This window comes from Triplophysa dalaica, chromosome 9, assembly GCF_015846415.1.
Source record: "Triplophysa dalaica isolate WHDGS20190420 chromosome 9, ASM1584641v1, whole genome shotgun sequence".
NCBI classification, from domain to species: Eukaryota; Metazoa; Chordata; class Actinopteri; order Cypriniformes; family Nemacheilidae; genus Triplophysa; species Triplophysa dalaica.
The window spans coordinates 2,612,971-2,639,593 of record NC_079550.1 but is presented as its reverse complement, the minus strand read 5'-3'; the positions used below and the strand labels follow the sequence as shown (position 1 = coordinate 2,639,593).

Sequence of the window (26,623 nt, the reverse complement as noted above, 5' to 3'; positions counted from 1 at the left end):
CGTATGACGTCTAGTCTGTGTTATCAGACCGAGAGCCTTCCCGCTGGAGAAGGCAACTGACCCCAGAGCCTGCAGAGAAGCGTCATGCAACTCAAGAGATGTGTAGTCTGATGCTGTTATGTCCATAGTAGAATGGAGTGCGAGCAACAAATGAGCTATTGAGTTCCCCACATGAGCAAATCCTAACACAGTGTTAAACATACACACCAACAGATCGTCAGTGCCCCTGCATTCTAGGTTGGTGCAGCGGAGCTCTTGCTTCAATGCCTTTTTCGGAAACATCACCAAGGATGATATGCACGATTCCACAGGTGGCATTCAACCGAGTCCTCTCTCCTGGGCCTCCGCCATTGCTGACAATGTTCGTTCAACACGGTCGGGCCTGGAAGACGGAGCTGCACGAAAGGAAGAAATCACCACATCGGTAAAGTCAGGACAGTTGGGTTTCTGGAAATCCCCAAGCTGAACAATTGATGCGGCAGGAGGTTTGCAGGACCCAGCGCAGGGGAGGGTAGGTCTATATTCAATTAGCAAAAGCTCTTGATTGTCTTCTGGAGTGAAAATTCAGCTGAAGAGCCAGCAGCGTGAAGGCCTGAGCTCTCGTTACTATAGAAATACTGAGACTGCCTTGATCCAGTCTCCTCCATCGGTGTAAAATCGTCCTGCTTTTCCGTAGTTAATGTGTGTGATGTGGCTATTGAGAGCACATCCAGTTCCCTTCTAGAACTCTCCGCTGCTGGCCTAGACCCAGGTGGCGAGGGGACAGGGCCACATGTCGACATTTCCCCATGGACATTTCGGCTGGCAGAAGGGAATGATTTGGTCAACAAAGCTTGAATACCCTGTACAGCATTAAATAACTTTGCCACCTGATGGGATAGAGAAGAAGCAGGAATAAGTCATTTCCTCGGGGGTCCTCTAGTCTTGCTAGCTGGACGCTTGTTACTAGCCAGAACCTTGGGACTTGGCATCCATGGACAACAGATTAAAATCAGGGAAAGGATTGATTAAGGCCTTCCTCTGATGGTCCACGCCTAAGCAGGCGAGACATTCCATGTGTGCATCCGAGATGTCCGACCGTTATGTAGTCGGGGGATTATATTGCTTCCAAAGCATAATCGGTCAAGGTCACGTATTTCTGAATTTATACAAGATTCTCGATGTATGCACGAGATGCGATTCTTCCACTACGTTCTACCGTCTCTGGCTGTCTGGAACTATGAAATGGAAACACGTAGCGCAACAACAAGCTATAAATGCAATATGTGACCCTGGACAACAACATCAGTCTTATGGGTCAATTTTTTGAAATTGACATTTTTACATCATTCGAAAGCTGAATAATTAAGCTTTCGAATGATGTATGAGTTGTCAAGGATAGGACAATATATGGCGAGATACAGACATTTATTACTCTGGAATCTGAGGGTGCTAAACATTCTAAACATTGAGAAAATCGCCTTTAAATTTGTCCATCAGAGGTGCTGTAGCAGGCCATCCACTCACAAAAAGAAAGTTTTAAAGTATTTAGGGTAGGAAATTTACAAAATATCTTCATGGAACATGATCTTTACTTAATATCCTAATGATTTTGGGCATATTAGAAAAATTGATAATTTTGACCCATACAATGTATTTTTGGCTTTAACTAAAAAAGTTGCTGTGCTACTTTAGACTGGTTTATGATCCATGGTCACATATAAGGAAAGGTAGGAAATGCATGCATGCATTGAGGTAATCCTGCTTTTTGGTCATTAAGGGAAATCATGTTGTCTCATTTTCCCCCTTTTGTATATGTTACATTGTATGTTCACGGATGACAGATCGATAAACAGACATGCTTTTTAATACTGGATATAACTTTAAATACATTGCAGTAAAAGTGGCTCCCCTAATAACTTTGTCCTATAAGTGTGGCTCTCATGGAAAATATTTTGAATACCACTTATCTAGAGACACTGCTGACAAAACGTTATAAAATGATTTTAGATTGTTTTATCAGTTCTTATGTAGCATGTCAACGAATTTGACGGCAAACACCAATATGGCTTTGATGTTGTATCTTCCCCAAACTTTTGTGAATTGAAACTTGGCACATATCCTCGCAGTCATGACCTGAGGTAACATACACCGTTTCGGCACAGCCTCACTTAGTGGTCCAGAGATAATAAAAATGTATATTTCTGCTTATTACTTTGAATACTTTGGTTTAAAATCATGAGAGTGGTCTCATTTGATTGCGTGAGTCATGCCAAGTCGATGGATAACCATTGTTCTTTCTTTATTCTGCCATTGTGTGCGTCGCCCATGTGGAATTTTGTTGTATAATGAAGTATTTAATGAGCGCAATGGTGAATTGCATGTTATTGCCAAAACTTGTTATGGTTCATCAAGGTCAAGTTTTGAGAGGACCTGTAGAGTTACATGCCATTGCCCCCTAGTAGTAAAGAGATATAAAAAAGTTGATAATGCCTGTAACATTTAAAAAAGTTATTACAATGATATTTGATTTACATGAGTATATTTGTTGGCTCAAGCCATACTACTATGATATCAAACTTGTCAAATTCCACCATACTTCCTGTCCTCCATATTGAATTATATAGACTTTTTTAAATGACCATGTTGGAGACAGTATTGACCAAAAGTTATTAAGAGCTTTTTGATTGATCTAATGGTTCCTGTATACAGCGTCAACGAATTCTGAGCTGAGGATGCAACAGAGTCATGTGGCTGTATCTTTGCAGCACTTTTGTGTTTAGAAACAAAACTTGGTATGTGTCATTACTGCCATATCCTGTCTGCCTCATGATTTGGTTACAGCGCCAATTAGTGATCAAGTTATAATAAATTGCATTGTGTCCTAAGTGCCTTTCCCTGTGTTTTAACTTGGTTTTCAAAATCTGATTCATTGATCAAAATATCTCATCAGTCTGAAATTGTGGGCATTCCTATTATGAATTTTGTTGTAAATTTGTCGGTTCGTTATGACCATATTCTGAGAGGACCTGTAAAGATTTAAGACAGCTCCCTCTAGTGGTCAAGAGATAAAACTAAATTTGTGAAGATACATATAACAAATTAAATATTCAATGTGACATTTATATTGTTAGATTTTTTGTCTCAAGCTACGAAATGTGATAAACAATCATCATATTCCACCATTTATGCTGTACGCCACGTTTAATTTTTTTCAAAACATACTTTTTCAAACTCCTCCTACAAAATTTGTCCGAAAAGTTGGTAAAGATAATCTAGACACAATCCTGACAAAAATATATGAAAAGCTATTTATTGGTGAAACGGTTCACATATACCGTGTCAAGGAATTCAAAGGCAAGCATTCCAAAAGGTTATGTGTCTATATCTTCGCAAAACATATGTGAATTATCATAAAACTTGATATGTATCACCAGTGACATAGCTTGTTCACATCACATACGTTTGATGATAGTGCCACCTAGTGGTCAAAAGTTAATAGTTTATAATTCAGAATAATCGAAGATTGATAACAATCTGAATTTTAGGAAGAAATGTTTTTTTCCATTCCATTTTCTACCGCTTATCCGAACTACCTCGGGTCACGGGGGAAGAAATGTTAATTAAGTTTAATTTTCAACTTAATATAACTATTTCAAAAGTTGTGTTAATTGGACTGCAAAGTGACCATAACAAGTGAGAGTTAATAACTGTATTTTTTGTTACTTTTTTATATTATATTTTTTTACTATATTTATGTTTGTTTTGTGATTTTGGTAGCTGTTAGCCATTGGTAACTGTTATTTGTTATGTGAAACTGTAGCGCTATTTTATCAGTCTGTTGTTTCAAGTGTGAAAGTTTATGTGGTGTGGAAGGTGGGACGAGAGCCGTGAGGTGGGGCCGGTGGCGTGAGTGATAGTTGGAATCAGCTGTGCCCACACCGGTCCCGCATATCTAACGGAGGAAATCGGGAGCATAAGAGGACGAGCGACTGGACTGCTGAGGAGAGGGGACCGGGCCTGGAAATATGCTTAAGTTTGTATTTACGTTCTTGTGGCATTTTACTTCCGTGTTCTTGTGGCATTTTACTTCCGTGTTATTGTTTGTTTATTTTGATTCAATTCTGTTAAATGTTCATCGGTTCCCGCCTCCTTCCTTCCCAACTTTGAACTTTATTACAGTTTAAACTCATTTTTTTATTTGATTTAGGTTCTAGTTTTAACACGTAATCAAGTAATCAAAAAAAATACTTGGATACATTAAACACAACACGTGTTGCCTTTCTCTTCATTTTGACATTGCTTTGTTATATTTAAGAAATCCTTTAGTGTTTTTTCTGGTTATTTAAGTAGGTATATTCAACAGACATGTTGATATTGGGAATATTTTCTCTTTCAGAACTCAATAAAGCTGAATTAAAGATGGGGAAAAGATCAGTTTTTTTTGTTTCTTTATTTTATTGTTTTCTGGGGTTCTTATATTCTTATTGTTGTTCTGTAGTTGTCTTTATATTGTTATTTTTTTGTGTAAAATAAATTCTGTCTGCCTCAGAGTCATCCGTGTGTCTTGCTTTTCTTCACCCTTTAGTAACTGGTTCAGATCTAGTGACTGAAATGGCCATAGCATATGATTTCATGTTTATTATTCCAGATAATGAGCTAATTAAAATGATAAACATGTTTATACAAAGAAAGGTTGCACAGCAATACAAAGTAGAATAACGTGTAAATAACCTTTACAACTTTAAGTCGTTAATACTAGGTAGGAATACTGCCTTGGTTGAACTTTTTTAGTGATCTAATAGGCGGGGCTGTCACCATGGCCCTATTTCTTGAATATCCAAAAATATTATTGGACAAAAATATAATTGAACATTAATGTATTACATACATTTTCCTGAAAATAATAAGTTACATTTCAAGGCTTCAGTCACTTTTGACCGTGAAGGAGCCAACTATGACCCATAAACGAAGGCGTCATTCAGTTTTGAACCATACATATGACGTATGGTCTGATGTCATGAAACGAGTAAACCAGTGCCGCAATATTCGTTCACTTTCCTTTCCCAAATTAATCAGTAGACTTTCCTCTTTTGTAAACAATGTTGTCAGTAATGTGGTAAAACTCGGTATTAGTGATGAACTGGCTTTTGAACCGTAATGTTTGTAGTTTAAACACTAAGGTTAGAGATTTTACAATTTCTAAATACCCTATAATTTTGCAAAAATCACACTCTAAAAAATACTGGGTTGTTTTTGACCCATGCTGTGTAAATATGGGACAGAACACACTGCTGGGTTAAAATTACTCAAGGTTTTTTTTTTTTATATTCCTTTGCATTCATATAGACCTCAAATGCATGATGGTAAAGAAGGTGAAGTATCACACAAGCTTGTCTGACCTAAACTCATCATGCATTTCTGTAAACTTTTACAGACCTATTGTATAATGGATGTACACATATTGATAAATATTACATTCTGTACTGTATTTGTTTGTATAATGTGTGTATGGTATTCTGAATGCATTATGCGAAGTAATATATATTTAATTTTACGTAAAACAAGTTTGTTTTAACTAACTTTTTTGTAATAAAACTTTTATTTTAGAAAATACATATAATTTAGAGTGAATCGAGTTGAGATATTTTAGTACCTTAATCCAGCTTTATAGCACACTTTATAGTGCTTTTATTAGCACACACAACTACACTTCAAATTGGGCTTTACTACATGTAAATTACAACTAAAATATACTTCATACAATATATAGAATATAGCAAACTTCAAGTTAACTATTCATTAACACACTTGAAGTATACTGACAATTAGTCTGGCTGCAAGTATACTTAGCATATTTTTTTCACTAGGTGGTGCTTTAGCCACAGACACTATAGGCTTTTTCCTGCTGTCTCTGTTTCTAATCAAGAGCAAGAAAGGAAGTATGTCACATCTAAGTGTTTCCACATGTGTCTCTGACTCCTGCAAAATACTATTTTGCCAGAAACTCCTCTCTGCCATTTCAACTCAGTTTTTCTTTCCCTCTTTCACGCAAATTTTATTGTACCTTGTTAGAAATCGTATCTCTATCTTAAAACTAAGAGAACTTACATATACATATATATATATATATATATATATATATATATGGCGACTGAGAATGAGTGGGAGACAAGTATCCCAGCTAACACATGACGTACCGGTTACGTAATTCATTGGTCATTTTTGGTCATGTCATGAAATACCAGCTGGCAACGTAGCTGGCACGTCCCAGTCACGTAATTTCATTACCATTAATTGACCAATTCATGACATCTCCAGCACGAACTCTTGACTTGACAAGATAACCAAAAATGGTCCAGTTACGTACTATATTCGTAGTATTTTTCCACTGAACAAACTAACTACAGCACCCCTAAGGAGAAATTGCAATTATTTTCTACAGTAGATCACGATGAACTGTCTAAAATCATTAAATCATCTAAATCATCAACATGCATGCTAGACCCTATACCTACAAAACTACTGAAAGAAATGCTCCCCGAAATTATAGATCCTCTTCTTAGTATTATTAACTCATCTCTGACATTAGGACATGTGCCTAAAGCATTTAAGGTGGCTGTTATAAGGCCTCTTTTAAAAAAAACCAAACTCGACCCCAAAGAACTAGGGAATTACAGGCCTATATCGAATTTACCTTTTATATCTAAAGTTCTGGAAAAAGTAGTTTCAACTCAATTATGCTCCTTCCTCCAAAGGAATGACATTAATGATGAATTCCAGTCTGGATTTCGAGCATGTCACAGTACAGAGACTGCTTTGATCAGAGTTACAAATGATCTGCTTTTAGCGTCTGACCGTGGCTGTATTTCGTTATTGGTGCTGCTAGACCTCAGTGCTGCATTTGACACCATTGACCACAGCATACTTCTACATAGACTCGAAAATTACGTCGGCATTAACGGAATAGCATTGAAATGGTTTAAGTCTTATTTATCCGACCGTTTTCAATTTGTAGCAATAAACAATGAGGTGTCCCGCAAATCACAAGTCCAGTACGGTGTACCACAGGGCTCAGTCTTGGGACCCCTGCTCTTCGCATTATACATGCTACCTCTAGGAGATATAATAAAGCGACACGGAATTAGCTTTCACTGTTATGCTGATGATACTCAACTTTATATTTCCTCGATGCCTCATGAAACCCAGCAGTTTCATCGAATAAAGGATTGCATAGTTGACTTAAAAATGTGGATGAGTAACAATTTTTTACTACTAAACTCGGACAAAACAGAAGTGTTACTTACTGGACCGAAAACTGCTATGCGTAACAACCAAGAATACTGCTTAACGATTGACGGTTGCTCCATAAAATCCTCGTCATCAGCTAAGAATCTTGGCGTTGTATTTGACAGTACTCTCTCATTTGAAAGCCATGTCGCCAACACCTGTAAAATTGCATTTTTCCATCTTAAGAATATATCTAAATTACGTCATATGCTGTCACTGTCAGATGCAGAGAAATTAATTCATGCATTCATGACATCAAGACTAGATTACTGTAATGCACTTCTAGGTGGTTGCCCTGCGGGCCTATTACAAAAACTGCAACTGGTTCAAAACGCGGCAGCTCGAGTTCTTACACGTACAAAAAAGTATGAGCATATAACCCCGGTTCTGTCAACCTTGCACTGGTTACCTATAAAGCATCGCATTAACTTTAAGATCTTGCTTATTACCTATAAAGCCCTACATGGTCTAGCGCCGCAGTATTTGAATGAACTTCTATTGTATTACAGACCACCACGTACATTACGCTCTAAGGGGTCCTGTCAGTTGGTAATACCTAGAATTTCAAAATCAAGTGCAGGTGGTAGATCCTTTTCTTATCTAGCGCCTAAACTTTGGAATATTCTTCCCTGCACGGTCCGGGAGGCAGACACACTCTGTCAGTTTAAATCTAGACTAAAGACTCATCTTTTTAATCTTGCATACACTACACCTCCATAATATTAATCCTCAGAGGATTTAGGCTGCATTATTTAGATCAACCGGAACCAGGAACACATCCAACAACAAATGATGTACTTGTTGCATCAAAGAGTGCAGAACAGTACTCTACTCTCAGCCAGTCTTGTCTCTTTGTTCCAAGGTTACCGCAGGATGCAGTTCATGCCCAGACCTGATGGCAGAGCTGAGAATGGGAAGCGGTGACCTGACAAGTGCCTAGAGGATAGAGCTGGATAAAGGACGCGACAACTTTGTTTTTTTTCTACAACATTTCAAATGCTATTAGATTGTTAATGATAATCTTTAATTTTTATATTTTTATTAAGCCTTGTTGTGCAAGCACTGATGAGCTTGTGCAGAGGCAGCAGCTTTTGCCAGAGGTAATTACATGACCTACTGGTAACGTAAAGTACACATCCTAGGCATGAAAATTCTTTACCATTAAATGACCAATTCATAACGTTGTATTTAAAATCTAACGTTGCAGGATAACCAAGAACGGTCCAGTTACATAATATTGGGTGATATTTTGATATCAAAAGGCAAGCATGTAATTTAATTTTAATGTATATTAGCCCAAGATTAACATTGATGATTTAAAGACCTATTATGCTTTTAATTTTTTTTTAGTGTGAACATTGATTTACAAGAGATTTAACATGCTATGCAGGCACCTCTGTGTTATATGGGAATATTAACCGCTGAACTGCTCTTGACAGAATCGCTTGTTTCTTCGAAGTTCTAATTTCACAACATTGGATTAAAGAGATATAAATCGCATTTTAAATGAAATATTTACCCGTAAGCTGACAGAGAGCTGTCTGAAAGAAGTAACAACGCTTTTTGAGGTGCTTCTTTACTTACTGGAAAAAAATTCTGCCGATTTTATCAGGTGAGACTCCAGTTGCTTTTTAACAAATGGCGTTTATGAAAAAAATGAGAGTACAGTGCCTGAAAGCACTGTTTAAGGTTTTTTATCGTTTTAGGATACAGCTGCTGAATCATCACCAAGATAGGAATGTTTCTTCTGACAAAAAAATAATTAAGGTAAGACATATTGCCTAAGTGGTTTGTATGAAATGTACAAAATGGTCTTTAAGTAATTATTTGGTTTTATTTTTATATTATTTAGCACTTTTGGCTATTAAGAGCAGAGTGACCATGGCAACCGGAATATGCACTGAAGACTGAAAACAGCAAAATAATGACAAAAGACCAACAACATCACATTAAGTAAAACTCATTTCAAAGTGTTTTTGTTAATATTTATCTGTAAATTATTTTTTAGCATGCTGTGCTACACCCTGCTACAATGCCTAAAGTATATGTTATGTACACTGTCTTGATGTTGTTTTATACCTATTATATTGCTATAATGTATTTATAAAGGTGTTATACAAATTACTGTTTTGACATAAACCTGTTCCACGTTTCTAGAACAGGCCAAGAAAACAAGAAAATAGAATAAAACTGTAACAAATTACTACAATCTCTGGATGAAAAAATGCATTGTAAATTCTATATAAATTCATTCTTAATCATTCTGTTTTCCGTGTTTGATTTTTTCACATAAAGCCGCTTTGAAAAAAATGCAGCTTTATACAGTATATACATTTGAATTTAATTTAATGTTTGGGCATTTTTATTGCATTTAGTGCAAATGTATTTGTTCAGATCTTACATTGTAGCCATAAATGTTTTTACCTTTATTTGTGTTTTAATTAATTCATCCAATTTAATTTTGGTACCATATTAATACAGTTTTGATCATACAATCTAACTAAAAGACCTGCCCCCTTAAAATGTTTTAATGTTATGTCCTACTAGTTTTATCACTGTAACTATAGTGTTACTAGAAGTAACTACATTACTGGTCAGCTTTGGTATATTCTTGCTCTCTAGTTTCTCTTCTCCCTTGTGCAGTGTTGACTCTGGGAAACTAGGAGACAGCATGTTTTTCTTTCACAAGGCCCCCCTCATCTATTTTCCTGTTCTATCCATCAAAGGTTCGCTGTATTTTCTTTGCCCCATCACTTTGCCTTCATTTTCCCACACTGTGTGTCTGTATTTCATCCTTTATTTTTTGGCAGGACAAATCAAAGGTCACATGAGGTTGGGCGGGGGAGATGGGGGTGTAAGAGTGGGTAGGGAGAGAAAGAATGAGCCCAGCGCATTTTGGAATGAAGGAAATGCATTCTTGAAGAGAATTTGTAGGACTAGCAAGTGAGAGAGAGAAAAGGATACACAGAATAAATATTTTTTGCTTTTTCACAGTATAAGAGATGGTCAGCAACCTGAAGATTATTTTTAGGAAAATGACTACTTAAAACTGTGAAACAGTTCATTTGATTGTGAGCCTTTAAATGAAAGTACAGCCTAGCAAACAATGACCTGGGTGGCACCCCACAAACGGCTTGCCGCCGTTGGGCCACTGTACAGCAGTGGCAAACTTACAAGACATATTATATTTATTTATTTAGGAACTGACAAGCAGCAAGCTTTGTTTCTGACGGTTTTCTTCAGTGTTTTCAGGTAAATTTTGTCACTCAAATAATAATTACAAATAATACACACAACTGTTGTTGACACTTTTATTACTTGTAATTGACACGTAGCTTTTGAATATTTACTATTTAGAAAGGCATTTATGTATAAAAAGAAAAAAGTCTGTTAGCATCAGAAGCGTTATCAAAGTTTGGGCTTCTAATAACATCTTTATTTTGTAGATGAGAGGTTTTGATAGCTTTGTTAATGTTGTCAATGGATTATTGGATGTTTTATGTGCGATGTAACCTTCTGTAACTTACATGGAGCACAGAAATGTGTTGCAACTAATTCAAGCGTGTTTTTATGTTTTATGGTAAACAGATATGGTCAAAAAGTTGTTCTCGGATTACATGATTGACAAAATAAAACATTGAGGAGAACGTCGAGATTTTAACATTTCTGAGGGGAGTTACAGAGAGGTAAAATTTAGGTGAGTTGAGAAACCTAAAATCATCATTAATGACCATGCATCAATTTACCATTGATGGTAAATTAGTTTTATTCCTTTTATTTTTTTACAGTTATTTTAAGGGTTTGACATCCAAACATGAGTGGCATTGAATTAGCAATATTAAATGATAAGTAAACCTAAAAATCATAAATTCTGTTATTTTAGCAAATATGTTTTTGTATAATTTTATAAATCTTGTTTGTTTTCTTTTAATGAATCTGGCACTGCACACTTAATCTTGTGCATTTGATCTGTTAAAAGAAAAAATTTGCCGTTGCTATTGAACAAGTTTGATCCATTATTGTGTTGAAGTACATTTTGGTTAGCGTGATTTAACAACATTAATGATAAACTGCTAGAAAAACGATGAGCAAAAAGACGATGGATCACAGTTGGTTGCCGCCAGTGGGCTGCTAGACTTATGTTAGCTTGGAGGTATGTCTTTCTTAAAAAGGTTTGCATTTTATTTACTTATAGTGAGAAACTGATTACAATCTCCCAGACAGTTATTTCTTTGAGTTAGTACGACTAATACATACTATGAAAAATAGATACACCCAGTGTTTAGTACCATTATGAATAAATCAGTCAGATTACAAACCTTTCAGTTAAAGGAATAGTTCACCCCAAAATATATATGAATCTAATTTACTTATCCCCATACCATACTCTGTGTATATGACTTTACTCTGTTTCTTTAGCAGGCAGTGTTTCCGCTATATTAATTTTGGCATGGCAGTCCAAAAATCCTTCCCGCCACAGCCGCAGATTCTTGGTGACGCAGTGTTTCCCGTTCATTCCTAATTTGTTCTGTCAGTGTTGCTAAATTAACAACTCCTTCAATAGATTCGGATAAACTGAGTGAACTAAATTCTAACCTTGTGTTTGGGGATATGCTATTTTTTTTAACAGAAACTTGTGAAGTAATAACAAAACCATACGCCGACTGTACGCTACAGTACATTCTATATGTTCATTGCTGTATTCTGCTTCAGTTGCTTTTATTTTATTTTTTTAGTTCATTACTACGTTTCGTAGGCTACTTTACACATTGCATAATGTTTATACTAAAAAAGCACAGGAAACGATGTAAGCTTGTTCTTAAATTGTGAAAAAATCTTAATTAATTAAAAATAACTATAACTAAGGGCACCCAAAGAAGGAGTGTGGAAAAATACACTAAACAATATTTCTAACTCACTTTAATCATTTTGATGTGTTTATTTACAAGGCAAAAATCTCTCTGTAGTGATTGGTTTATGCATAAGTAAATCCTCAGAGCTAGACCACTCTGCTAGTCCAGGGCTGTCTCCAAATTAGCCCCCTGTACCCTAAATATAGTGAACTAATTGAAGGGATATACATTTTTAGTGGTGAATTGTAATAACTACATTAAAACTGATGTACACTCACGGCGAGCAGCAAGCCATCTATCATGAGGCTCGCGCTTAATGAATTTCCGAGTCTCTGCAGAAAATCAAGCCCACGCTTCCGGTGTCCAAATTCACTCACTCATTTTAATTTGCTTCTTCAAGTGGACCATATTAGTGAACTAATGTAATGAATAGTGATAAGTAAATCGAGGGCTATTTAGGACACAACCCAGCTGTTTGCAATGCTAAGTAGTGTGTTATTGTATTGCGTTGCCTCTAGAAGGGTTGTCGAGCTACAGACCGCGCTATTAAATTAGCACTGAATTTATATGCACAAACAAATGCAAAATTGTTCAAGAAACATAGTGGCTGTTTATGAAAAGTACCCAACAGCCACATTCCCACATCTACCCGTTTTTGAGCTGGCACGGAAAACTTACTCCAGCTCAAGTACAGTTATGCCTTACAGACGCTCCGTGCGCATGTGTTGTGCAGAAGGAACAAAGCCAGACCAAGACCTTTTACTGAGGGTGTACACACACACACACACAGCAGTTACACAGAATTGTGATTGGTGCTAAATATTTGGACGTTAACAAATACACCAAGTCATGCCATTACTAAACACAAAAAGTTGTTTGGAAAAGTAGAGTCAGAACTTACACAACCAGCCCTAAACTTCAACTCATCTGACTCCAGCTTAAATAAAAAGGCGTGCACTGTAACTATTTTTAAATGTCTAGTATTCTTCAAATGAGAACATGCCATTTCATCTGAGAATGTTAACATATTTTATAAAGGGCATATGATGAAAACACTGACAACTACAGGACCAGGGGTGTACACCAGAAAGCCGGGTTAATTTATCGTAAGCTAAATCCTGAACAGTCTGAACAGTCGGTTGATTAACCCAAATCTTGCTTTGTATGTGTGGTTCAAAACACCTGAGAAGAGTTAATTAAATCAAAGATACCCAGAGTTTTTTTCAAAGACTTAAATGTGCATCAGTGTATAAAGTGCAGGATAAAAAACATCAAATTAAATTATTTTGATTAAATCTATAAATGCTATACATTTATTATTTAATTAAATATATATATTAACTATTTTTATACTATAATATTTAAAATTCATACTCATCATGGCTATATTTATTACTTTAACTGTAGATCTGTTGAGATGTCTGTAACTGTAATTTTAAAACGTTTACCATGGTATTTTACCAAAATTGTGTTGTGTATATGTATTTAATCACATTGGTTATTGTGAAGGCAACCTCTTTTTTGTTCCTTCTCTGTATGTTCATTAAAAAATATACCTTTATTTGGTTTTCTGAAAACTGAATTTGTATGGAATCAGCTTTATTTGCAACAGTTGCTTATGTAGTCATATTAATGGAGACTTTTTTAATTCTAGAAAATTTTGGGGAAAAATGTGTACTTTTTAGTACACTATACTACACTACACTATGTATGATTATTTGCTGCAGAGGATGAAGGTCTGCTGTTACAGAGGTAGTGGTTTAAAATGTTAGGCCCAGTCTTATATACATAATAATAATATAACCTTTATATATCCCTCTCAAATCACATTAATTGTTTGTTTGTTTCTTTCTTTCTTTTGTCTTTGTTTGCTAAAAGGCCATGGCTTTCCAAATGTTAAAAGAGGTGGAAAGGCCTACATTAAAAGTATCAATACTACAGTTAAATACTAAACTGTAGGAGGAGGCTGAGGATCAGAAAGACTTTTTAAAGAATACAGTCAGTATGAAAAAACTTAAGTCTAAGTTCTTATGTATTTTTTATGAAAATAGATTAAAATTATAATAAGAATATGAATATGTGAAAAATATGCCAAAGTTGATCCCATTGGGGGTCACCTAATAAAGCCGAACTTGAAACCTTTGAGTTTGAAATCTGTCTCTCTAACCATTAGGCCACAACTATCTTTGACCCAATGCATCAAATATTGCCTAATAAGTGGACAAGAGTAATGATATTCATTTGCTCTGCCGTTAATATACTTCACTATTAACATCCATTAACTTTTGGAAATTGCAAGGTGTGTATATTTATCCAGTGATTTTTGGAGATGTTTTAATAAACCTAATTCAAAGTATATATAATATTTAATATAAATACAAAAAGTTTAACAATAACAGCCTACATTATTTTATTTAAAGGTTAAATAATAAAAAAAAAAATATGAATGCTAAATTGCGATGGGTTAGAATAGAAATGTAATATTCCTGTAAAATCTTAATATTTTATACGTAATCTGTGCTTTCACACCCACTTGACGCTTATCAAAAACGCACATATAAGCAGACAACCCCTATTGCTTAGTAATGTTTCCTTGAATTGAAATCTTCAGAGAGTAAGTTGCTATGGTTACTTACATACCCTGAAAGTTATCTCCGTTTTTGGAACCGAAAGTTGGGGTTATCCGCTAACTAACCCTTAAACTTACCCAGGTATGTGTAAAACGTATACAGCTTTCTGGAATACACCCCAGCTATACTACAGCTGTTAATGTACTGATAAACAGAAGAATTGGCTAAATCAGAAAATTGCAAGCCCTGACTGATGACAAAAAATCACATATGAAAATGTATGAGAATTTTCTTTAACGTCTTGCTGGTTTTGTCAGTTTGTTCATGTGTACGATTTTAAGAGTGAAGCAGTATTTCATTGTAAATCATCGTCATCATGTTTAGCACGTCAAACTATCCAACAGCTACATACAGTATTTAAAGAGTATTTCATAAAGTGATAGCTCAACATCGTATTTAGGACTAACAACACAAGATGATGGACATGGGCGACATTAGGGGGGGGCAAGGGGGGGAAGATGCCCCTCCATGTCGTAATTTAATTATTGGAGACAAAGAGTTGCAGATGTGAAAATTGTTTCCTATGTGATTATATTTGTATGTCCGCATTGATAGGGGGCAGCAAAACGAAAAAAGAGCAATATGCTACTTGCTACGCATTACGTACTATGTTACGCATTACGTAGTAATACGTACTACTACTATCCGACAAAATGGCTAAGCGTCCCAATAAGTTGGATAATTACTTCAACAAGAAAACAAAAACAGATAGTGATGAAGGACATGTAACCGAGCAGACAAGCAGACAACAGAGCAGATTTGAAAATGAGAATCTCCAATGTGAGCCGTCAGGTCAGTTTCAAATTGCAGCCGTTAGCCAGGCCTCGACAGACAGCGCGCGTCCTGAGCGAGATCCAGTTCACGGACCAAAAATGTCTACCAACTTTATTGAAATCGGGCCGTATCAACCAGTTATTTCCTTTCCAGTGACTGACGGTAGAAAGTTCAGAAAAGAATGGTATGGGATTTATGAATGGCTGGAATTTAGTCCCGCCATTGATCGGGCCTTTTTGTTTCCAATGTCGCGCATTTGGTGGCAACGAGACTAAAATAGACACATTTCAAGTCACTGGATTTGCCAACTGGAAAAAAGCCACGGAAAAATTCAGTGAACATCAGAAGAGCAGCGTGCACATTTCTGCAGGTTTGAAATTGAAAAGTCACTTACGGACACTTAAAACGGGAAGCGTAGCGACGCATATAAGCAGTGAACACGCAAAAAGAGTAAATGAGAACAGAGAATATTTGAAAAAAATATGCGAGACTTTGCTCTTTTGCTGTCGCTCCAGTATTGCTCTTCGTGGTCACGACGAAACGGATGGATCGGAAAATCGGGGAAATTTTTTGCAGTTGATGGATTTAAGGGCCACTGACAACCAACTAATTGATCGCCTATTTAAGAAGAGAGAGAGATCATTTAATTATGTACATAGCAAGCACCAAAATGAGTTGATCAATATAATGGCCGGCCAGGTTAAAAGCGACATCATTCAAAGAGTGCACAAAGCTAAACTTTTTTCACTTATCGCGGATGAAACACAAGATATAAGTAGACATGAACAAGTTGCAGTTGTTTTAAGATGTGTCGACGGAGACCTCGCTGTCCATGAATCATTCATTGGATTCTTTCGTACAGACAAAACAGATGGTGAATCTTTAGCCATTCTATTAAAGAATGTAATGACAAGCTTCAATCTTGACATCTCCAATTTGAGAGCGCAATGTTACGATGGTGCTGCGAGTATGCGAGGACCCTATCGTGGTGTAGCTGCACGCATTTTAGGCGAAAATCCGCTGGCAATGTATGTCCACTGTCACTCGCATATACTCAACCTCTGCATTGTGGATGTCTGTCGCACCAACACAGCCGTGAGACACATGCTGACTAATGTTCAGTCTCTCTATAACTTTATCGAGGGGTCAGCAAAACGGCATGCTGTTTTTGAGTCTTTGCGAGATCAGAACAGCGACTTTGCGGGTAAAAGTTACACACTGAAATCTCTCAGCGACACAAGATGGAGCTGCCGTGCAGAGGCTCTCAAGGCCATACTTGATAACTTTGAGACTGTCGTTGACACTCTTACTGAAATTTCTGAAAACGATGTGCGAATCGGGGGACAGGCAAGTAGTCTGCTGACATCAGTGGCCGACTTTTGCTTTTTGTTCCCTTGTATTTTGATGCGACATGTTCTAACACAGTGTAATATACTGTCCAAAGCGCTACAGTCATCCACATTGCATTATGCTAGTGTAAAAAGCCTAGCATCTACCACAATCTCTGCTCTTTTAGCAATGAGAACTGATCACCACTTCCAGCAGCTTTGGGAGTTCACTGTCGACTTGTGCGAAAAGAACAACTACCGTGGTCCCCAACGTCCATGGAGGAGATCGAAAGCAGTTGCGACAGGAACAAATTCAGCTTCAGCCCAGGACTATTACAAAGAATTGCATGTCTGCGTACTAGACAACACGGTTAGTGAGATCCGTGAGCGATTTCAAGAAAATGACATTAACACTTTGATTGCTCTTAACCACATCCTCAGCTCTAATACGGGCACCGAAGAGGACCTGACATTTATTTGTCGTCACTACGGATTTCCAGAGGAGGAGACGAAAGCCGAATTGACACTTTTCAATGCTATGTCAACTGGAGAAGTGAGTTTTGAACAACGATTGTCCCTATTCAAAGAGTCAAAGCTAGTCCACAGTCTAGTGAATATTGGCAACCTCTTCAAGTTATTTTTGACTGTGCCTATGAACACTGCATCGTGTGAAAGAAATTTTTCTTGCCTGCGCCGACTGAAAACATACATGAGAAACACAATGACACAGGAGAGACTCTCGGACATAGCAGTACTGAACATTGAACGGGCCTATCGTGTGGATTTTGTTAAAACAGTTAATCGATTTGATGCAGCGCCCGGTGGACGCCGTTTAGCACTTCACTAAGGTACGGCTGTTTTGTTGTTTAGTTGTTACTTAATTCTGCTTGTTTAAAAATATTGTCAAGAGTTTGATGATGCAGGTCTCGAAGGTGTGTTGATGTTTTTTCTTGGCCCCCCGAATTCGATTGTTAAATGCCGCCCATGATGATGGATATACATTTTAACACTTTACAATATACAGCAAAATGTTAACATTAGTAGTTGCTTCTTTATTACTAATAATTAGGAATTATGTAGGATTTTTTACTAAACTGTATTACACAATTGTTTAATTGTGCTTTAGTTTATTTTGTGTTGCACTTATGGTATTACACTAATAGAACGTGCAATTTTATGCATTGATAGCTGTTTCTAAAACTATTCTAGAAGGTTTCTATATCACAATCGTTTATCAAGACAAATATACCAAGGGTTTTCAATTCAATACAGTTTAAAACAGGAATAATTGAAATTATGTTCTTACCCCCTTCATTGGTACTGATGGTTTCCCATACCGTCCAATCAGAGTCACCCTGACTGCTCTGGCAGGCCACTCTAAAATCATATTGGCTAAAAGGTTGTAGATCTGAAAACAGTTGACTGGTCTTTGGTGAGCTGACATCATAGATCATTTCATCTGAGTCTTCATCAGAAGACTTAACCTGAAAGATATTCACATCAACCCAATCAAGAGATGAATCTTCATGGATTTGTGATACAGCTTAATTAAATTAAATGAACTTCATCTATATTCTGTAAAAATGCTTACTTACAGTCATACTGTACACACCTGGGAAGGCTTGATGGTGAGTAAAATACAGTCTAAATTAATTTATTAATTAATCATTTGCTATTTAAACTACGCAGCACAGGATGGGAAAATGATGCCTGCGTCAGGCTGAAACTAATAAAAAAAACTTGCACTACGACTTGTGCCACATTGCATCGGGAGTACAATAGGGCCCATAGACTCAGTGGTTGACCTATTTTTGACCTTCAAAATACATACTTTCACTCAAATGTCTTTTCTTTATAATTGTGGCATGAGCTTCATCTGTTAAGTTTCAAAATTATTTAAAATAAAATAAAAGAGAGGCTAAAGTACATTGGAATTAAAAATGTTGTAGCAATAAAAAAGAATGATATACATGTTTGTTAAAGCTAGAGATGCAATGATCCCACAGCCACAAGATGAAGTTATGTTACAAGTTTGAAGACAATAGAGTAGAACAAACTTAAGCTCCAAAGTGGCCTTGATGACAAAATGATGAAATCATAATTGTCGATTACCTTTTACATTACATTTATTTATTTGGCAGACACCTTTATCCAAAGTGACTTACAACTAAGTAGGAGAGCACATAAACATTTTGTCAACACGGTAAACGGTACCATTAGTTTAGAAGGCCATTCTATTAAGAGGATTAAAGCTGCAGTAAGCAAGGGAGAGAATGAACAACAAGGTTTTTTTTTTACTGACAGATAGACATATAGAGTTGTTGGTTATTCAAATAAATGCGGAACCCTATCCTGGCATCAAAAGAGAAATAATAATTTACTTAACCTGGGTTAACGGGATATGGCATAAAAAAAATTATTCACATACTATGAATTGTCAGAGTCTCTATCTCGTAACACACAACTAGATTCGTTACAGGGAGTAGCTTAGCTGTATTTTATTAGCCCTTTATGATATGTAAACAGGCTATTTGCAATTGAGGTAATCTTTTGAGTATCACGATGTGGCAAGGGGGGCGTGGTTCAGCACGGTCTGTGCAGAGAGAGAGCGTCGGGAGAAAGACGGTGAGTAGGCAGATCAACACTTTAGTGAAAACACCTGCTTGTCGTTCTAGTAATTGGCGAGGAGACGCTTTAAAACCCCAAGGCAGATCGGGAGGAGGTGAGAGAGAGCGGCTGGGAAGACGAGTGCGCCAGAGGAGAGTGACGTTGCGTCCAAGGACAGCTGGCAGAAAGAATCTTACGATCCAGAGAGATCAAGTGTGACTTTTATTTTGAAGACCGGAGGTTGTGAAATCCGGAAGTATTGTACAATAAAGAATCGTATCGTTTTCCCAGCCACGCCGACCCAGACTCCTTTCTTCCACATTCTACGAACCTTGTTACATTGGTGCCGAAACCCGGGAAGAAAGGAGACAGCCGCCGCCAACCATGCAGACTCCGCAGGGATCGCCATTTGCGGAGGTTATCGCCTCCCTCGCTGGTCTCCATCAGCAACACCACCAGGCCCTGTTGGGTCTGAGAGAAGATCAGGAGAGGAGGTTCCAGGCCCTCGTCCAGACCCAACAGGAGGACCGCGAGTCGTTCCGGAGCTGGGCGAGCCAGGAGAGAGGTCCGAGCGGATCGTCGACCGCATCCCCCACCATCCCGCTGCACAAGATGGGAGCCCAAGACGAGCCGGAAGCCTTCCTGGAGCTCTTCGAGAGGTCCGCAGAGTTATCCGGGTGGCAGCAAGATGCGTGGGCGGCCCGTCTGATTCCCCTGTTGTCAGGCGAAGCCCAGCTGGCCGCCCAGCAGCTGCCAGTAGCTAACTTGCTACAGTACGTGGACCTCAAGAAGGCTATCCTGGAGCGAGTGGGGCTCTGTCCGGAGCAGCATCGGCAGCGGTTCCGGTCTCTGGAACTCGGGGATCGGGGTCAACCCTTCGCCTTCGCTAACCAGCTCCGGGACGCCTGCCGCAGATGGCTGATTGCCGACGCCAGCACTACCGACGACATCGTCGATAAGGTGACACTGGAGCAGTTCGTGGGACGGCTCCCCAGGAAGACCGCCCAGTGGGTCCAGTGCCACTAACCGTCGACGCTGGCTCAGGCCATCCAGCTGGCGGAGGACCAGTTGGTGGCGTGCCCTGGGGTCGGCGGACCCCTGATATCATCATCTCTCTCTCTCCCTGTAACCCCGTCCCCTCCTTCCAGACCTGTGCCCTTTCCTCGGACCCGGGGGATTTTTTCTCCACGGCCAGCCCCATGTACCCGGGTGTTTCCGGAGACGGGACCCCCAGGAGCCGCCAGGACTTTAGAGGGAGCAGGGAACCTACAGAACCAGGGCCCCAATTTCGCTTCTAACCCGTCAACCTCCCAAGCCTCTCCTCTCCAATTCGGGGGTCTGCCTCCTGCCGCTAGGGCGGCGGGAACTTCTGGGCCGGCCTGTTGGCGTTGTTGGGACCCCGGACATTTTATCGACCGTTGTCCCATGATGGAGGTTGGTATGATGATCCGGATTCCCGACAACCCACAGGCTGCCCTCGGTCAAGACGGGCTGTACCAAATACCGGTGAGTATAAGGGGGGGTACATATCAGGCTTTGGTGGATTCAGGGTGTAACCAAACCTCGATTCATCAAAGCCTGATTCAATTCGTGGCAAGGGATACGGGCCGCATGGTTAAGGTAAGGTGTTTACACGGGGATGTGGTGAATTACCCTTTGGTGCCGTTGACCATCAAATTTAAGTGGAAAAAGCATAGAGTGGAGGTGGCTGTTAACGAGCACCTCCGACATCCGCTGATTCTGGGAACGAATTGGCCATTATTTTCAGTATTACTGGGACAATTATGCGTAGATGTTTCTGGGCGCAATCAAGAGCGATGGGGAGGGGCGGTCGCGCAGGTGGGAGAGGTTGAGCCGGGACCACTGACGACTGGCTCAGAGGGAATTAGCGCTGTGGAGAAAATAAATCTCTCCCAGGGTGATGATTTTCCTCTGGAGCAGTCTCAGGACGACTCACTCAAAAACGCATTTGATCAGGTCCGTTCCATCGACGGACAACTTCTCCACCCTGCTCATCCGCTGTCCTACCCATATTTTGCTATTTTGAAAGACCGGTTGTATCGAGTGACCCAAGACACTCAGTCAAAACAGGATACAACCCAATTGGTCGTATCAAAGAGCCGTCGGGAAATGCTTTTCCAGGCGGCTCACTGTAATCCAATGGCAGGGCACCTAGGACAGGCTGCCACTTTAAATCGACTAACGACCCGATTTTTTTGGCCGGGCATTCATGAGAACGTGCGCAGGTGGTGCGTGTCTTGTCCTGAATGCCAGTTGGTAAACCCACCGGCCACTCCACGGGCACCGTTATGCCCGCTTCCGCTTATGCAGGTCCCCTTCGAACGAATTGGCATGGACCTGATCGGGCCGTTAGAGTGATCCGCACGAGGGCATCGATTTGCGTTAGTCATCGTGGATTATGCAACGCGTTACCCTGAGGCGGTGGCGTTACGCAATATCTCAGCAACCAGTGTTACGGACGCACTGTTTCGAGTCATCTCCCGGGTGGGAATCCCGAAAGAGGTTCTCACCGATCAAGGCACGGCGTTTATGTCACGGACACTCCGCGAACTCTACGGATTATTGGGGATTAAAACAATTCGGACCAGCGTCTACCACCCACAAACCGATGGGCTGGTCGAACGTTTTAATCGCACACTGAAAACCATGATCCGGAAGTTCGTTCACGAAGACGCCAAAAATTGGGATAGGTGGCTGGAACCCCTGTTATTTGCGAGGTCCCCCAAGCCTCCACGGGGTTTTCCCCCTTTGAGCTCCTCTATGGTCGTCAGCCTCGCGGGGTTTTAGACATCCTAAGAGAGGCTTGGGAGGACGGACCTTCCGCGAGCAAAAACCAAATCCAATATGTCTTGGACCTGCGAACAAAACTCCATACACTGGGGCGGCTCTCAATGGAGAATTTGTTACAGGCCCAGGACAGACAGAGCCGGCAGTATAACAGGGGCGCCAGACTACGTAAATTTACACCGGGAGAGAAGGTGCTTGTATTACTCCCAACGTCCAGTTCTAAGTTACTCGCCAAGTGGCAAGGACCGTTCGAGGTCACACGACGAGTAGGAGATCTCAATTATGAGGTAGTTCGATCGGATAGGAGCGGAGCACATCAGATTTATCACCTCAATCTCCTCAAAAAGTGGAGCGAGGCGAACACCGTGATGCTGGCGACGACAGTGAGCAGAGAAGATGATCTCGGACCAGAAGTGAACACCAAAGTGCAATCCCTCGCTCTGGCTCCAGGGGGAGATCATCTCTCGTCCTCCCAGGTCACGGATGTGGTAAGATTACAAGCAGAATTTGCAGATGTTTTTTCGCCCCTACCCGGCCGCACGAACCTCATAGAGCACCACATTGAGACCAAACCGGGTGCGATAGTGCGCAGCCGACCATTTAGACTACATGAACACAAAAAAATGGTGGTTCCGAGGGAATTAGAAGCGATGCTGGACATGGGCGTAATAGAAGAGTCCAGCAGTGATTGGGCAAGCCCGATAGTCGTAGTTCCTAAAACCGACGGCTCCGTCCGGTTCTGTGTGGACTATCGGAAGGTGAATGCTGTATCGAAGTTCGATGCATATCCAATGCCACGAATTGACGAATTACTAGACCGACTAGGTGCGGCTCGTTTTTATTCGACATTGGATTTGACGAAAGGATATTGGCAGATCCCTCTATCTCCATTATCCAAAGAAAAGACGGCTTTTACCACGCTGTTCGGTTTACACCAATTTGCTACACTTCCGTTCGGGTTATTCGGAGCTCCGCCGACCTTTCAGCGCCTCATGGACCGCATACTCCGACCGCACTCTGCATATGCCGCCGCGTATCTAGATGATATCATCATATATAGTAATGACTGGGAGCGGCATATGCAACACCTGAGAGCGGTCCTGGCTTCGTTGAGAGGTGCGGGGCTAACGGCTAACCCGAAGAAGTGTGCAGTTGGGCGGGTAGAGGTAAGCTATCTGGGTTTCCACTTGGGTCACGGGGAGGTGCGTCCCCAAATTAATAAGACAGCCGCGATTGCGACCGCACCGAGACCCAAGACCAAAAAGGAGGTGCGGCAGTTCCTGGGGCTGGCGGGATATTATAGGCGGTTTGTACCCAATTATTCGGACCTCACCAGCCCGCTGACTGACCTCACTAAAAAGGGAGCACCAGATATCGTCCAATGGACGGAGCAGTGCCAGCAGGGGTTTACCAAGGTGAAGGCTGCTCTGTGCGGCGGGCCGTTATTGCACTCTCCTGACTTTTCTATTCCCTTTCTCCTGCAGACCGATGCATCGGACAGGGGCGTGGGGGCGGTTCTGTCCCAGGAGGTGGGAGGAGAGGACCGTCCGGAAGAACCATCGAGAAGGAATGCCTGGCGATCAGGTGGGCGGTCCTCACCCTTCGCTATTACCTCCTGGGGCGGGAGTTTACGCTCTGTTCGGACCACGCGCCTCTCCAATGGCTCCACCGCATGAAGGATACCAACGCGCGGATCACTCGTTGGTATCTCGCATTACAACCCTTCAAATTTAAGGTGATCCACAGGCCGGGGACGCAGATGGCTGTGGGCGACTTCCTCTCCAGGAGGGGGGGGGAAGCTGCAGGCCGGATGGGGCCCCGGCCTGAGTCGGGCGGTGGGGGTATGTGGCAAGGGGGGCGTGGTTCAGCACGGTCTGTGCGTAGAGAGAGCGTATGGAGAAAGACGGTGAGTAGGCAGATCAACGCTTTAGTGAAAACACCTGCTTGTCGTTCTAGTAATTGGCGAGGAGACGCTTTAAAACCCCAAGGCAGATCGGGAGGAGGTGAGAGAGAGCGGCTGGGAAGACGAGTGCGCCAGAGGAGAGTGACGTTGCGTCCAAGGACAGCTGGCAGAAAGAATCTTACGATCCAGAGAGATCAAGTGAGACTTTTATTTTGAAGACCGGAAGTGTGAAATCCGGAAGTATTGTACAATAAAGAATCGTATCGTTTTCCCAGCCACGCCGACCTAGACTCCTTTCTTCCACATTCTACGAACCTTGTTACACACAACCAGATAAATAGCTTAAGAATTTCAAAGTTGGCTTAACATTTAAACACTGGTGGTGGCTGTACCTGACGTTAGCCTACATTAAGTAAACAGGCAAATAGTGTAATGTATTGGCACTGCACTGTTTATGTGTATATAACTAGCACAAATGTAACGTTAAACACAATATTTAGGCTAAATGGGGAACTGATCTCTCTTATCTGATTAACTCGTCTAGCGCCAACATTCATGTTTACTCATACAGCGAGTTCACTTTCAAAATGATTTCCGCAAACAAAATCCCGATGCCTAGTCATAAAACTAACCTTATATGCAAAATTTCATTATTCTTCTGTTACTCGCATCACTTTCGTCCTTGATTTATTTGAAAGCTGTGCGCGGCACCGGACGCTTTTTCAGCAAGCGGTGAAATGAGATGTCAATCATCATTAAACTGCCCAATAAAATTTTAGGTGGCACTCAGGGTGGCAAATCACCCAGGACACCCCTCTGGCTCCGCCTCTGGATGGATGTAGGGGATTTGGCATAAGCCAAATGGTCGGAATCATTGAAAGAACAGCTATAAAACCTTTTTGTTAACCCTTTTGTTTCTCCGCAGGATATTTATAACTCCTAAGCTTCAAAGCAGAGGTGAGAAATATCTCTGTCTCACCTTAACAACATAGGCTTACCAGAGAAACTTCTCTTACAAATAGGAACTTGATTAAACTGTCCTTCACTGTAAATATATGTAGATATCCTGGTGGTGTGCACACTAGCCATCTTAAGTTACCTGTAACCAGTAATGATGCAAGTTTTGATTCAGGGATGTTGTATTCATACATTGGGATGATTCACAGCTCAAAGCCCAGCATGTTTCCTATGTAACTACTCCTCTCTTAATTACCTATGTGATGAGCTGTGTTATGTCCATAACTAGTTAGGAATTAAATGCAAACTGACCATACTTTCAGAGCTATCCAAATGAGGAGCCATGACAAAAAAAGGAACTTTCTCTGGCCCACTTATCACATTCATGGCATTGGCCGGCAGGCCAAAAGGGAAAACGCGGAGGAGAATCCAACGGACACCCGGGCTTGCGATTAGGCCATGGAACTTCGGACAACTAAACTCAGCGTTTCAACAGGACTGCATTCTGAAACCATTCAAGAGAGAGAGCAGAGCTCACAAGTATCTGATTCTATAAATAGAATAGCTGTCGTGGTTCTGCCTCACTTTGTCATATATTTCTTGGTCTCGGGGAAGAACCAGGACATGATCCCTTGTTTCCTGTTGAGAGAGAGGTTTTTGGGACTCTTTGGTCACCTTCTCTCTCTCTGAGTCTCGTCAGTGTTTCCCGCCCTTTCGTCTCGTTACTGATTGTTTATTAGTTCATACCCTGCACCTGTCCCAGTTGATTTTGACCCCTTTTTTGTCCTGTGTTCGGTCATTGTTCATGTTTCCAAATGTGTAGGTGTGCATACCTTGTACCTTCCCGTTGGATTTTCTGTGCAGTTTATTCAAATGTACCTTTGTGCTTGTTAACTTTGTAAGGCTCTTATGCCAGTTAGCATTCAGCTACCTTGTTGTGTTTCCTGCTCGAGGTCCTGTTACTCTCCTGTTTGGATTACCTTTCCCGTTCTTGATTATTTTTGTTTCCTGTTCCTGTCGTCCATGATGTTGTCCAGTGTAGTTAGTCTTAGTTAGTTTATGTCTATTGTTCGTTAGTCTAGTGTTTAGTTAGTCTTCGTACAGTGCTTTTCTGTTATTTCCTTGTTACTGTTTTTACCCCCTCGTGGGTTTTTTGTTTGATGCTTTTTTTGTCTAAATAAAAGTATTTGTTAAACAGTGTTTCGTTCTAAGCTACCTCTGCTCTAAATTCTGTTTGGTCACGTTACTTATGGTCATGAGATAACGTTAAAGTGTATAAAATCATTGATGCATTTGCTGGACGAATACATACCGGATTTTGATCACTATACTGTTAATCAAAAACTGTAAAATATGTATGGGTAATGACGATTATTATACAATTTTCCTTTGAGCTAAACTAATTAAATTGACATTTAAATAACTAATTTCATGGATGTGACCTTGATAGATCTGGTAGAGAACATATTTGGTGAGGTAAGCTCATCATTATTA

The 26,623-nt window shown here is 40.2% G+C and overlaps 1 protein-coding gene across 4 annotated transcripts in view; it reads right to left on the bottom strand.

Annotated features, from left to right (window-relative positions):
* The window catches only part of LOC130428323 (tyrosine-protein kinase receptor UFO), a 114,960-nt gene that overhangs the window by 57,525 nt on the left and 30,812 nt on the right, over positions 1–26,623 (bottom strand). For all 4 annotated transcript variants that reach the window (XM_056756244.1, XM_056756243.1, XM_056756245.1 and 1 more), the window contains one exon: positions 18,161–18,338. In XM_056756244.1, the coding sequence (XP_056612222.1) occupies positions 18,161–18,338 (178 nt within the window). The remainder of the gene's footprint in view (positions 1–18,160; positions 18,339–26,623) is intronic.